Genomic DNA, 13021 nt, shown 5'->3' with positions numbered 1-13021 from the left:
ATAATTCACACATTCAGAGGTGACACAATCATTCTTTATACTTCTGGACATTGCATAAAGCTACTTTGGACATTAATGGATCAAATAAATTCATCCAACATAGCAAAAGAGGCAATGCGAAACAAAATGCAGAATCTGTCAAAAACAGAACAGTCCGTGAAGACGAATTTTAAAATGGCACCAGACTTGCTCAAATGGAAAAACTCAAAACTAATGAAAGTTGCGTACATATCTGAGGATCACGCTCGTAAATTGGCAGATTTTTTCAAATTTTCTACAGAGACTTGTGCCCAGATTCGTGACAGACAGCAATGCTGTTTCTGCGCAGCGATCCCAAATATAACATCAACTTTAACATAGAAACTTTACTTGGCACAAAAACATGATAAGGAGAGGTTGCTACAGTAGTAAACAACTTCCAAGACTCAAATATAAAATAAAGTACTGTAGTAAAAACATGGGTTGTCTCCCATAAGCGCTTTTCTTTAACGCCTTTCAGCTAGGCGCAGAAAGTGCAAATCAAGTAATATCAAGAGTAGAAGCATCAACATCATTATTTTTCATGCAAACACAACTTGTTGTAGAGGGTACTTTAGGTGCTCCATTATCTAAATTTTCTATGGTGGTGCTAGGAGTTTTAGCAATTTTAGGCCTATAATAATTCTTTTGTTTAGGCACTTTAGAGACATACATAAATTTTTGCTCTTTACCCACATAAGCTTTCTCATTATACTTGAGAGAAGAAAAGCTTGAACCCAAGGTTCCCATAGCTTTTTCAAGTTCATCAATCCTATTGGTTTGATTATCGTGAACAACACAAGTTCCTAGGACACTAATTCTTTCATCAATTCCTCCTAGGGATTTATCAAGTTCATCAGTTTTATCCAATAACATTTCCAATTTAGTTTCAATACTTGGAAATTTTTTCTCTATGGTTTCCAATTTTTTCATAACATCCTCAAGAGAGATTTCAATTTTAACTTCATTAACAGGTGGTATTCCAACTAGGCTCTCAATGATGCAACTAGCTTCTAAGGCGGGAGTACCTAGGAAATTACCTCCCGAAAGAGCATCAAGAACATACCTATTCCAACTAGATAAACCAACATAAAAGTTCCTAAGAAGGATAGTGGTGGAGTGTTTCTTAATGCACCTATGATGAGCATTACTAATTCTGTACCAAGCATCTTTAAAACTTTCTCCACCTTGTTGCTTAAAAGAACGAACTTCAACTTCAGGATTACTCATTTTAGTAGCAATAAAGTAAACTAGGCAAATAAAGTAAAGACAAGTAACTAATTTTTTTGTGTTTTTGATATAGAGAGCAAGACAGTAAATAAAGTAAAACTAGCAACTAATTTTGTGTGTGTTTTGTTTAGGTGCAGCAAACAAAGTAGTAAATAAAATAAAGCAAGACAAAAACAAAGTAAAGAGATTGAGAAGTGGAGACTCCACTTGCAGCGTGTCTTGATCTCCCCAGGCAACGGCGCCGGAAATTTAGCTTGATACGCGTAGATGCACACGTCCGTTGGGAACCCCAAGTGGAAGGTATGATGCGTATAGAAGCAAGTTTCCCTCGAGTATGAAACCAAGGTTTAATCGAACCAGGTAGGAGCCAAGAAGCACGTTGAAGGTTGATGGTGGCGAAATGTGATGCGGCGCAACAACGAGGATTCCGGCGCCAACGTGGAACCTGCACAACACAATCCAAGTACTTTGCCCCAACGAAACGAGTGAGGTTGTCAATCTCACCGGCTTGCTGTAACAAAGGATTAACCGTATTGTGTGGAAGATGATTGTTTGCAAGAAAACAATGAAACAAGTATTGCGAGTAGATTGTATGCTATGTAAAGAATAGGACCGGGGTCCACAGGTTCACTAGAGGTGTCTCTCCCATAAGATAAAAGCATGTTGGGTGAACAAATTACAGTCGGGCAATTGACAAATAGAGAAGAGCATAACAATGCATATACATGAAATGATAAATATAGTGAGATTTAATCCGGGCATTACGACAAAGTACATAGACCGCCATCCAACTGCATCTATGCCTAAAAAGTCCACCTTCAGGTTATCATCCGAACCCCATTCAGTATTAAGTTGCAAAGCAACAGACAATTGCATTAAGTATGGTGCGTAATGTAATCGACAACTACATCCTTAGACATAGAATCAATGTTTTATCCCTAGTGGCAACAACGACATCACAACCTTAGAACTTTCTCATCACTCGTCCCGTGTGTCAATGAAGGCATGAACCCACTATCGAGCATAAATACTCCCTCTTGGAGTTAAGAGTAAAAACTTGGCCGAGCCTCTACTAATAACGGAGAGCATGCAAGATCATAAACAACACATAAACAATAGATTGATAATCACCATAACATAGTATTCTCTATCCATCGGATCCCGACAAACACAACATATAGTATTACAGATAGATGATCTTGATCATGTTAGGCAGCTCACAAGATCCAACAATGAAGCACAATTAGGAGAAGACGACCATCTAGCTACTGCTATGGACCCATAGTCCAGGGGTGAGCTACTCACTCATCACTCCGGAGGCGATCATGGCGATGAAGAGTCCTCCGGGAGATGAATCCCTCTCCAGGCAGGGTGCCGGAGGCGATCTCCCGAATCCCCCGAGATGGGATTCGCGGCGGCGGCGTCTCCGGAAGGTTTTCCGTATCGTGGCTCTCGGTGCTGGGGGTTTCGCGACGGAGGCTATAAGTAGGCGAAAGGGCAGGTCAAGAGGCGGCACGAGGGGCCCAGGGGACAGGGTGGCGCGGCCAGGGCCTGGGCCGCGCCGCCCTGTCATCTGGCCACCTCGTGGCCCCACTTCGACTCCCCTCCGGTCTTCTGGAAGCTTCGTGCAAAAATAGGACCCTGGGCGGTGATTTCGTCCAATTCCGAGAATATTTCCTTACTAGGATTTCCTGAAACCAAAAACAGCGAGAACAAGCAACTGGCTCTTCGGCATCTTGTTAATAGGTTAGTTCCATAAAATGCGTAAATACGACATATAATGTGCATAAAACATGTAGGTATCATCAATAAAGTAGCATGGAACATAAGAAATTATCGATACGTTGGAGACGTATCAAACTACAGTTAAAATCTTGCGCACAGATAATGGAACAGAATATGTTAACCATGATTTTAATCAATTTCTTGCCTCAAATGGTATAGAACATCAAACTACATGTGTTAACACGCCAGAACAAAATGGTGTGGCAGAGCGAAAAAATAGACACTTACTTGAGGTTGCAAGATCTTTGATGTTTACAATGAATGTTCCGAAATTCCTGTGGGGTGAAGCAATTAAAACTGCAACTTATTTAATTAATCGCATGCCTCTTCGTGTTTTAGCTCATAAAACTCCCGCGGAATGTCTTTTAAATTCAAATATGTTTGTTGTCCCTCCAAAGGTATTCGGGTGTGTTTGTTTTGTACATGATTACAGAAATTCAGTTGGGAAATTAGATCCACGAGCAGTTAAGTGTGTGTTCATGGGTTATTCTCCTTCAAAAAAGAGATATAGATGTTGGTGTCCTTCGGAGCATCGTTTTTTTGTAAGCATGGATGTAACATTTCGTGAAAATGAACCATATTATGGCGTGTCTAGTGAATCTGGTATTTATTTATCTCCACCTGAAGAGCAGCAAGAAAGGGGGAGTGTTCATGATGAAGGCCCTCCGGTTGTTCCTGTTCTTGCTCCTACTTCAGGTGATTCTCAAATCACTAACAACACTCTTAGTCAGGGGGAGGACTATACTGCTGGTGATAATGATAATGTTTTTCATGAAGGTGAGGAGGATGCGACAAGTGATTCATCACTCCCATCACAAGGCGTGGAATCTACAATGCATGGAGTCCCAGGTACCAACAGTAACTCTTATGATTCTTTAGCTCCTATTAATACTACAGGGCAGAGTGATAACCAACCATCCGTTTCTTCACAAAATTTGCCTATAGTTGTACGTAAATCCACTAGAACTCGAAACCCCCCTGAATATCTCAAGGACTTTGTTGGCCATAAATATGATATAGCCAATTATATTTCCTATAAGTATTGTAATCAATCTTTCCAAAGTTTCATTGCTTCTTTAGATTCTATTTCTATACCACATGACTGGAAAGAAGCCTTAGAGGACTCAAAGTGGAGGGATGCAATGCTTGATGAGATGAGAGCTCTAGAAAGAAATAAAACTTGGGAGCTCGTAGATCTACCGCATGGTAAGAAACCTGTAGGGTGCAAGTGGGTCTTTACTGTTAAACACACACCCGAAGGAAAAGTTGAGAGGTATAAGGCTCGTCTGGTTGCGAAAGGGTATACACAAACTTACGGCATAGATTATGAGGAGACCTTTGCTCCAGTTGCAAAGATGAACTCAATTAGGACAATCATATCATGTGCTGCAAACTTTGATTGGAATATCTACCAATTAGATGTTAAAAGTGCGTTCCTACATGGTGATCTTCATGAGGAAGTGTATATGCTTATTCCACCTGGTTTTGAGTCCAGTCAAAACGGAAAAAAGGTGTTACGTTTGCGCAGGTCACTATATGGTCTAAAGCAATCACCGCGAGCGTGGTTTGATAGATTTAGACAAGCTATGCTAAAAAGAGGATATTGTCAAAGCAATGCCGATCATACGCTATTTTACAAACATAACTGTGACATGGTTGCAATTTTAATAGTGTATGTTGACGACATTGTGATTACAGGAGATGATTCCAGGGAAATCCTAAACCTGAAACAGTATCTAGCACATGAATTTGAAGTGAAGGACCTGGGATTCTTGAGATATTTCCTTGGCATAGAGGTCTCACGGGGATCGAAAGGTATCTTTTTATCCCAAAGAAAATACATTCTTGACCTGCTTAGAGACACAGGTATGTACGGATCACGTCCCGCTCCTACACCTATTGAACAAAACCATCGGTTAAGTAGCAATGATGGGAGATCCGTGGATCGTGAACGCTATCAAAGGTTAGTGGGAAGATTAATATATCTTTCTCATACCCGTCCTGATATTGCCTTTGCCGTAAGTGTTGTAAGCCAATTCATGCATGACCCTAAAAAAATACATTTGGAGGCCGTAAATAGAATCCTAAGATATCTTAAAGGATGCCCAGGGAGAGGCCTATTATATACAAAACAAGGGAATCTACAGATTGAATGTTATACAGATGCTGATTGGGCAGGCTCCTTGGACGACAGGCGATCTACTTCTGGTTATTGTACTTTTGTTGGGGGAAATCTAGTCTCATGGCGAAGCAAAAAGCAAGGTGTAGTTGCAAGGTCAACAGCTGAAGCTGAGTTCAGGGCAATGGCTCACGGTTTATGTGAACTTCTGTGGTTACAGATTCTTCTATCTGAACTGAAGTTATATAAGCATAAACCTTTAATGCTTTATTGTGATAACAAGGTAGCCATCGATATTGCTAACAATCCTGTTCAACATGATCGTACAAAGCACATCGAAATAGATCGCCACTTCATAAAAGAGAAGCTTGATAGTGGTATAGTTTGTTTGCCATATGTAACCTCAGCTAATCAAGTGGCTGATGTCCTTACAAAGGGACTTCCAGAGAGGTTGTTCTCTAGTTTTTGTAGCAAGATGGGGCTTTATAATGTGTTTGCCCCATCTTGAGGGGGAGTGTTGGTAGCCAGATGTAATTAGACATGTCTTCAAGGTCTAAAATGTAAAAAGGAGATGATATTAGAGAGGATGGATGGAGAAGGATACAGAGGAATCTAGAAAAAACTCCTCGGCTCTTCTCTCTCTCAGCTCCTCTCACGATGTACTTGAACCACCACAAATCCCTAAAATGTTAGATGATTTCTGAGTGAGATTCTACAGATACATGGTACGCATGCAAGTTGTTTGCTTCTTCGCCGAGCCAGCGTATGGAACTGTCGATGGATCAGTACTTGTTGATGGCGGAGGACTTGTAATGGACCTCCCCCCTGGTCGCCGGTGAGCACCTGCACTTCGCCGAGGCGGCGCATGGTTTGCACGTAGGGAGGGATCATCAAGTAATTGCACAGGTAGTACTTGTGTGGAGCATCAAGGAAATCAGGTAGTATGATTATATTGTCTAACTAATACGAAAGTAAGCGTGCCGGATTTAATTTCGAAATAAAAAAGGGAAACAAAATAGGCATATGTTTTGATGTGCGCCATATGTTGGAAGGTCATGCAAGCATGTCATCTTATCAACATGTATGGCATGTATATATATACCAAAAGTCAAAGTATTTTATAGACATATAACAGTTTCTTATCTGATTCTACAAATACAGTTGCAGAAAATAATGCAGACATGTGTTTTGGTGTCAGGGTGACGGCGAAAAGAAGGAAGAGAAATCTGTCCAGGAGAAAGCTGCACTCTGTTTGATCAGGTATGCAACTGCAAACCTGAATATTCACACAAACAAGTCCAGCTAAACTACTCTAGGCTTTAGAAGTACATATCAGTAAAACTCCTAAATGTGTCAAAAATCTACATGGTCAAAGTTACAGTGGAGAAATAAAACAACGCTCCCTGTATGAACAAGCTCAGTGTTCGGGGTAGAAATCTCTTCTCAAAGAAATGTGCCAACATATTCGTACAGCGGGGAAATATTTCGCGGAAATTCTCTCGAGGGCTTCAGTTTTTTCAGTCTAGCTCTCTCTCAGTCGCTGCAAGATTTGCTGCTAGCAAATCGTTCCATGTATCAGTTGGACCTGGCAAGCACCAATGCATGCAATCATCGTGCTTCTTTCCTCCGGTTGTTGATGGATGAGCATCAGCCCTGAATTCACTCATGTGAGTGACGTTCAAAACTCTAAAGGTAGACTGCTCAAGAGCCTTCATCAAGTGCTGGTTCACAAAGCGTACTTCCGAGTTTGTGCTATTGTTGTCCACGGAAAAAAAATCTTTGACCTGAAAAGGTTTGGGTAAAGTTATCAATGTCAACACTCCAATATAGGAAGAACCACCAAGCCTCTAAAGCCCCAAATTAGGTATTCAGACAGAAGGAAATACATAATATTACAGAAACTAAAATACATACATGTCTGTTTGCCCTACACATGTAGGAGGTACGTCTGTACATCCAACTAGGCCATTAAAAAAAGCTAATTACCTTATTGGCCTTAAAACCAAGCTAACGTATAGACATGCATATGTTTTCGGCAAAGAAGGCTGGAGCATTCATAGTATCCCATTGCTAGAGCCTTTCTTTCATTCCATATCCCTATAATCTGGGATATGTGCCACAAAAATTCCATTCAATGGCATAATCGATGGTCAAAGTTAAACCTCGAAATACATGGATGCCTACTAAACTAGGACAGATCAAGTACAGCTGTGAGTTCATGTTTAAAAAAATTGTGATTCACAAGAGTAAGACTACCTACAAAAACTTGAAATTACTAAATCAGTTGATGTGAATATAATGATAGTATGCCTGATTCAAATAAAAAGAGAAATAAAAATGAAGCATTCAAGAGAAGTTGAAAAACTGCTACCCAGGTATCTAATGCACTGTAGTTTCAGTACCTCTTCTGAGGACAAGGGTTGTTCACGCTGACAAGATCCACCTTCATTCCAGTCACCACCTTCAAAATGTCTAGGAGACTGAGTGCGGAAGAATTTAATTCCGTTGGGCCTTATTGCTTTGTTCACGAACGTTACCTGATGAAAATTGTTTATTCATAGCATGAGAATAATAAGTTGAATATCAAGATGATAGAAAATAGTAAGGCGAATATTTCTTCTTTGCTAGAGTTCACACTTCACAGGATATTTATTCAAGCCATTCATATAAAATGCAGAGGCTGAAAAATATTAAAGTCAAATGCAGCCAAAACTTATAGCTGTTTGAAGTATATCTACCCGCTTAATAAGATGCTTGTTTGATAGAAATGCTGGACCATTCCAGAGTAAGAGAAAAACTTCAGAATTCAGTGAAATACAATACTGGTTCAGCATTAGCAAGCAAGGAATAGCAAACAGGAACTTTCCAGAAAAACATAGAAACAGAACTTCAAGCATACCACGTGTTTGAGAGCCAAATCCAGTCCTTCAAGTGGCAATAAAGGAGGTATAATCGGCATCCCTTTCTCAAAGAATACCATCGGTGATTGTATTGGATCAAACTTTGAAGGGGCCCACCACCTGTATAAAGCAAAGGGGTCAGCTCACTAATACGAAATATGATGCCCACAAAACAAAATAAGTTACAAGAAAAAAAAAGGGGACAGCTGTGTAGCCCTTATTATGACCTAGAGTGGTCAACAAGGGCGTCTAGCTTAGGCACCGTGAAAAAAATAGGCAGACCACAGAATTTTCCATCACTACTTGTTAGAGGTTGACCAAAGTATTTTAATAGCACCAGACAGATCATGTAAGAAATCAATCAAAGCAAACAATTTTGTCTGACGTAATAAGTGCCTAGGTAAAGCCACACTAAGTTTGAATGGTACTTAGTTGTAATTGAGATATTAATTGATCATTATTATTACTCAAAGGGTGTAATTCATAGGATCCAGGCTCAGCATTGACAGATAGGCAAACTACATAAAATTGTTGATTTAATGCGGATCTGCCTTATGAATTGTGATGTTCACTTACCAATGTCCTGTGTTGAAAATAAGAATATCCTGGAAGCTTGTTGCATCTGCCCATGTTTGATCGGGAATATCAACATCAACCCTGTAGCCTTGCTTGTAGCCAAGAGATTCTAGAGGACCTCCGTCTGGACTAGCCGACCACCTATGGAACCAGCAATATGGCTTTGATGAATGAGACCTCATGACCAGCAGAATCATGCATGAATAAATGAACTACCAATCACCATCTAAGGCACAACAAAAGGTCAGGGAAACAGTAGTGTCTAACAGAGTACACAAACAAAGGGAATTTAAAGAAAGACAATGAACCAACAAGAGATAAGTTTGTTTTGGGAATCACGTAAGAAGAATGGTCTACTGGAAGCCTTTCAAAACTCCCAAGTTACACCGAGAATCCGAGGATTTTTACGGTAGGGACAGAGAAATATTGGCCGTCCAGTTAGCAGATCTGATGGTCCAGATTGGCCAATACTTGTTAACTATAGAAGAGTAGTATTTTTTTCACCTAAGAGCAAATTCGACAGGTGCAAAAACACGTCCATCAAATATAGGAAACTTCCATATACTAGTTTCTTTTCTTAACCTTTATTATAATAGTTTTTTATTTTATTTCTTTATACAAATAATCCGTGCAAGTTGCCCGCAGATTTGGATTGAGTCTTTAGGGTTTGCAGAAAAAATAAAACTAATACGTGGGGTACCAATCTGGTTTTGTTATCACTCTCACGAACTGGAATGAAGAAAAATTTAAAGGGAGTGTCCAAATCATAGCTAACCATTATCAAAAATAAAAAAATCACAGTCGGTCCAAAGCTTGGTTAAAACAAATGTGCGGTTGGTGATAAGATCAAGTGGAGTAAAAAAATGGTCCGAGGCTCCAATCGAATCACATGCATGGTAAATATCATTAGAATATCAAATCTTAATATATGGCAAGATTACTGCACTTAAGTAATAATAAATCAAATCAAATCCGCATCATGATTTATTTCCCAGTGCATTGTCCAAAATATCTCTCTAATCAAGGGTGGATATATATTAATACTACTACTCGGCAGGACTACTAAATTGTACCGTAAAAGACCTCTAGAATCCAAAGCCAAAAGTGATGACCCATGTTGCACATAGTTGATTCATATAACCCATAACAATAGAAGCTAGACGCAATTTTACAGAACTATATATTTTGGTACTGATGCAAATGACACTACTTACCTACCATAGCGTACCAAAAGATTAGTTCTGTGGTATGAGAGGGTGAGATTATAGCGTAGGAATGTGAAACCTCGGTCTGCCCCTGCTGGACGCCACTTGCGAACCTCTCCGCTCGCTCCTCTAAGCATGCAGACCAATGAGGCAAACATGTTCCTATTCAACGAATCACCCACAAATCCTACAAGAAAATACTGAACATACATCATTGTAAGATGACAAATTCAAGGGGTCTCTGAATACGATATGTTTGACCAAATCGACAAATCTGAACCACCAAGCTAGTTTTCCTATTATACCATTATGATCATAAGAATGCAGCAGAATCATACAAACAATGATAGCTTTTCAATACTAGCAGTGAATGTACCAAGAATGTACTGACATAGCCACACTACAGATTGCATTCACACTTTGATACATACAACCCAGGCCAACTCACATGTCTTTTCCACTATCAATACTACCTTGCATAGTAACCAAGGAAAGTGTGGTAGCGTTTCTCGAATACTGGTTTTCGACAATTAGGCAGTACACACAAACCATATTACCACCTTCTCATACGGCAGGTTTCATCAAAAACGCCCAGGAACCCCAAGTTCTGAACGTAAAGCCACATTATCGAATAGGCTTCACTTTGCACACGGAGTGTCATGTCAAGTATACTAGCTATGAAACACAGCAAAATGGGAACGAGTACGAACCAATGTTGGTGTTCCTGTGGCGCTCCAGGAACTGGTGCAGGTCGAGCCTGGGGAGTAACTCGCACCCTGCGGGCTTCCATCGCCAGCGGAGGAGGGCGCGGCCGTTGCGCTTGCCGTTGGCGACGCAGTTCCAACCCTTGAAGATCTCCTTGCACGTGTGGTCGTACCTAAGCTGGGAGTCAGCGGAGACGTCGGGCACCCACCCGCCGGCGGCGTAGTCGCAGGTCCGCTGGGGCCTAAGGGCTGCGTTGCTGGCCGCGGGGATGGAGCGGAGTGGGGAGATCAGGAATAGGATTATAAGAATCATAGGGAGGAGCAGAAGGAGAGGGACGAAGGCTTTGCGCCGCCGCAGGCCAGCGGCCGGGCTCCTCGCCGGCGGCATGGGAAAACCAGGCGAGGGCGAACGGAATCGAGTTTTGCTTGGGCTTAAAAAAAGATTAGTATAAGCCAAGGGGCCTAGAACAGTTTGGAGTGAGTCAGGCCACCTAGCGTTGCTTCGGCCTGAGCACTCAGCAAGGCCCAATACAGAGATTGCTTAACTCGGCTGGGTTGGAACTTTCCCAGTCGGCATAGAGTTCTTCTGGGCTCATTTCATCAGACAAATGCAGACTCTGCTCTCAACCTGTTATCCTGCAAAAGATTGTCACCTTGTATTAAAACTGTATGCTCCAGGACAATAAATATTTCTGCTGAAAGAAAATTCGGAAGGAAGACGGCCTAAATCTCGTGATAGACATTGTAGTTCCGGAATTTCTAATTCTCTGCATCCCAGGAGTAAATTGGGCAGACCATCAACAGATCTTATAAGCATGATAAGTGAAGTAGAGATAGATTACTGACATTGTTTTATTATGCAGATATGCAGTATTAAGGGGTGCTGGCTAACGAAGATTTGTTGTTGCAGCTGAATATATAAATTTTCTCCTGTTGGTTCATTGTATTTCTTCAAATTCCCTTTGTTTGTGTACTCTGTTAGACACTACTGTTTCCCTGACCTTTTGTTACGCCTTAGAGGGTGATTGGTAGTTCATTAATTCATGCATGATTCTGCTGGTCATCATTCATCAAAGCCATATTGCTGGTTCCATAGGTGGTCGGCTAGTCCAGACGGAGGTCCTCTAGAATCTCTTGGCTACAAGCAAGGCTACAGGGTTGATGTTGATATTCCCGATCAAACATGGGCAGATGCAACAAGCTTCCATGCTGTTCTTATTTTCAACACAGGACATTGGTAAGTGAACATCGCAATTCATAAGGCAGATCCGCATTAAATCAACAATTTTATGTAGTTTGCCTATCTGTAATCTTTTTTCAGTGTCTCATACCTATTTTTGAATTTCTTGCGCACAGAGTGATACTAGCAGTACTGTATGCTTACAAAAATCATGGTGTAGGCTATAGTTAAATTTTCATCACATTTGCATGCAGCAAGTGGTACTAATCGACAAATCTGAGAGAGAAGAGGCAAAATGAGAGAGAGAAACGCACCTTGCTGTCCGTACAGTCATAACAGCAGCAGGAGGGGATGGGCCTTGAGCATACGGAGGTTGAGGTAGGCAGAGGCAGGAGAAGCAGGTCGGCGGCGAGGGAACGCCGGTGGACGGCCGCGGCGGACCAAGCGGCGGTCAGCGAGCTCGACGCGGCTCGATCTAGGCCGACAAGAAAGGGGTGGTCGCGGCCTATCCCGCCGCCATGGAACGGAAATTGGGCGGCGTGAGGAGGGATTTGGAGGCGGCGAGAGAGCCGGGGATGCGGCGGCGCGGGGGGCTGGAGGCGGCGGCCGGAGAGGTCACAGGAGGCGGCGGCGGTGTGGGGCGAGACGAGACGAGAAAAGAATGGTCGTGGGGTTGTGCGGGACTCGATGGGGGAAAAACGTTTCCCTCCACATTGCTCTCCGTAAGATTGGATCTACGGAGTAGGCCGGTAAAGAACATCAGCCAGAGGAACCCTCTGTCCCTCTTCAATGCCGGATCGGAGGCCAGCGCCACCTCGTCTTTCAAACGGTCGGATCCCCCACTATTTTCAGCAAACACGTAGCAGTTAAGGTCGCCGTAAGAACAACCCATCCTTGCCACCAAGCTACGATGCAACCTCAGATCGAAGTCAGTCCAACAGATAGGACTTCACAAGCCTCTCGTTGGCGTCAGCAACACCTCCGACGAGCCTCGCCATGATGCTGAGAGAGTAACCTCGAAAATATAGAAAAATCTAAGACCATAGCACACACACGGACGAGAACCAAACACCCCTCACCCTCCCCCCTCGCAATGCCAAGCCGGCGATCGGTACCATTTCGGTGGGAGTTCGGGAAGCTGTGGAAAGCTGGGGGTCTCGCAGCTTCTCTGATGACCCACAAGTATAGGGGGTGTATCGTAGTACTTTCGATAAATAAGAGTGTCGAACCCAACGAGGAGCAGAAGGTGTTGACAAGCAGTTTCGATGAAGGATTCACCGTAAATGCTCACGGACAAGTATTCG

At 42.2% G+C, this 13021-nt stretch overlaps 1 protein-coding gene across 1 annotated transcript; it reads right to left on the bottom strand.

The window, feature by feature from the left end:
- Nucleotides 1-6399: 6399 nt before the first annotated feature.
- On the bottom strand, nucleotides 6400-11131 carry LOC124677793 (protein trichome birefringence-like 13). The gene is made up of 6 exons (XM_047213750.1): nucleotides 10544-11131; nucleotides 9843-10020; nucleotides 8629-8769; nucleotides 8052-8172; nucleotides 7555-7689; nucleotides 6400-6936 (listed from the first exon to the last, which is right to left on the bottom strand). Exons 1-6 carry the CDS (start codon nucleotides 10923-10925, stop codon nucleotides 6670-6672), a joined length of 1224 nt encoding a protein of 407 aa, XP_047069706.1. The 5' UTR covers nucleotides 10926-11131; the 3' UTR covers nucleotides 6400-6669.
- Between the last annotated feature and the right edge of the window lie 1890 nt (nucleotides 11132-13021).

Source organism: Lolium rigidum, chromosome 7 (genome assembly GCF_022539505.1).
Source record: "Lolium rigidum isolate FL_2022 chromosome 7, APGP_CSIRO_Lrig_0.1, whole genome shotgun sequence".
In the NCBI taxonomy this organism is placed as follows: Eukaryota; Viridiplantae; Streptophyta; class Magnoliopsida; order Poales; family Poaceae; genus Lolium; species Lolium rigidum.
Note: the sequence above shows the minus strand (reverse complement) of the source record. Positions and strands in the feature narration are given on the sequence as shown.

What these genes read in the sequence shown, in the direction of transcription:
- LOC124677793 (XM_047213750.1), bottom strand. Translation starts at nt 10,925, where the DNA reads ATGCCGCCGGCGAGGAGCCCGGCCGCTGGCCTGCGGCGGCGCAAAGCC. An exon ending in CCACAGGAACACCAACATTG is followed by an intron (nt 10,021 to 10,543) that starts GTTCGTACTCGT and finishes ATTTTCTTGTAG; the next exon opens with GATTTGTGGGTGATTCGTTG. An exon ending in ATTTGGCTCTCAAACACGTG is followed by an intron (nt 7,690 to 8,051) that starts GTATGCTTGAAG and finishes AATTTTCATCAG; the next exon opens with GTAACGTTCGTGAACAAAGC.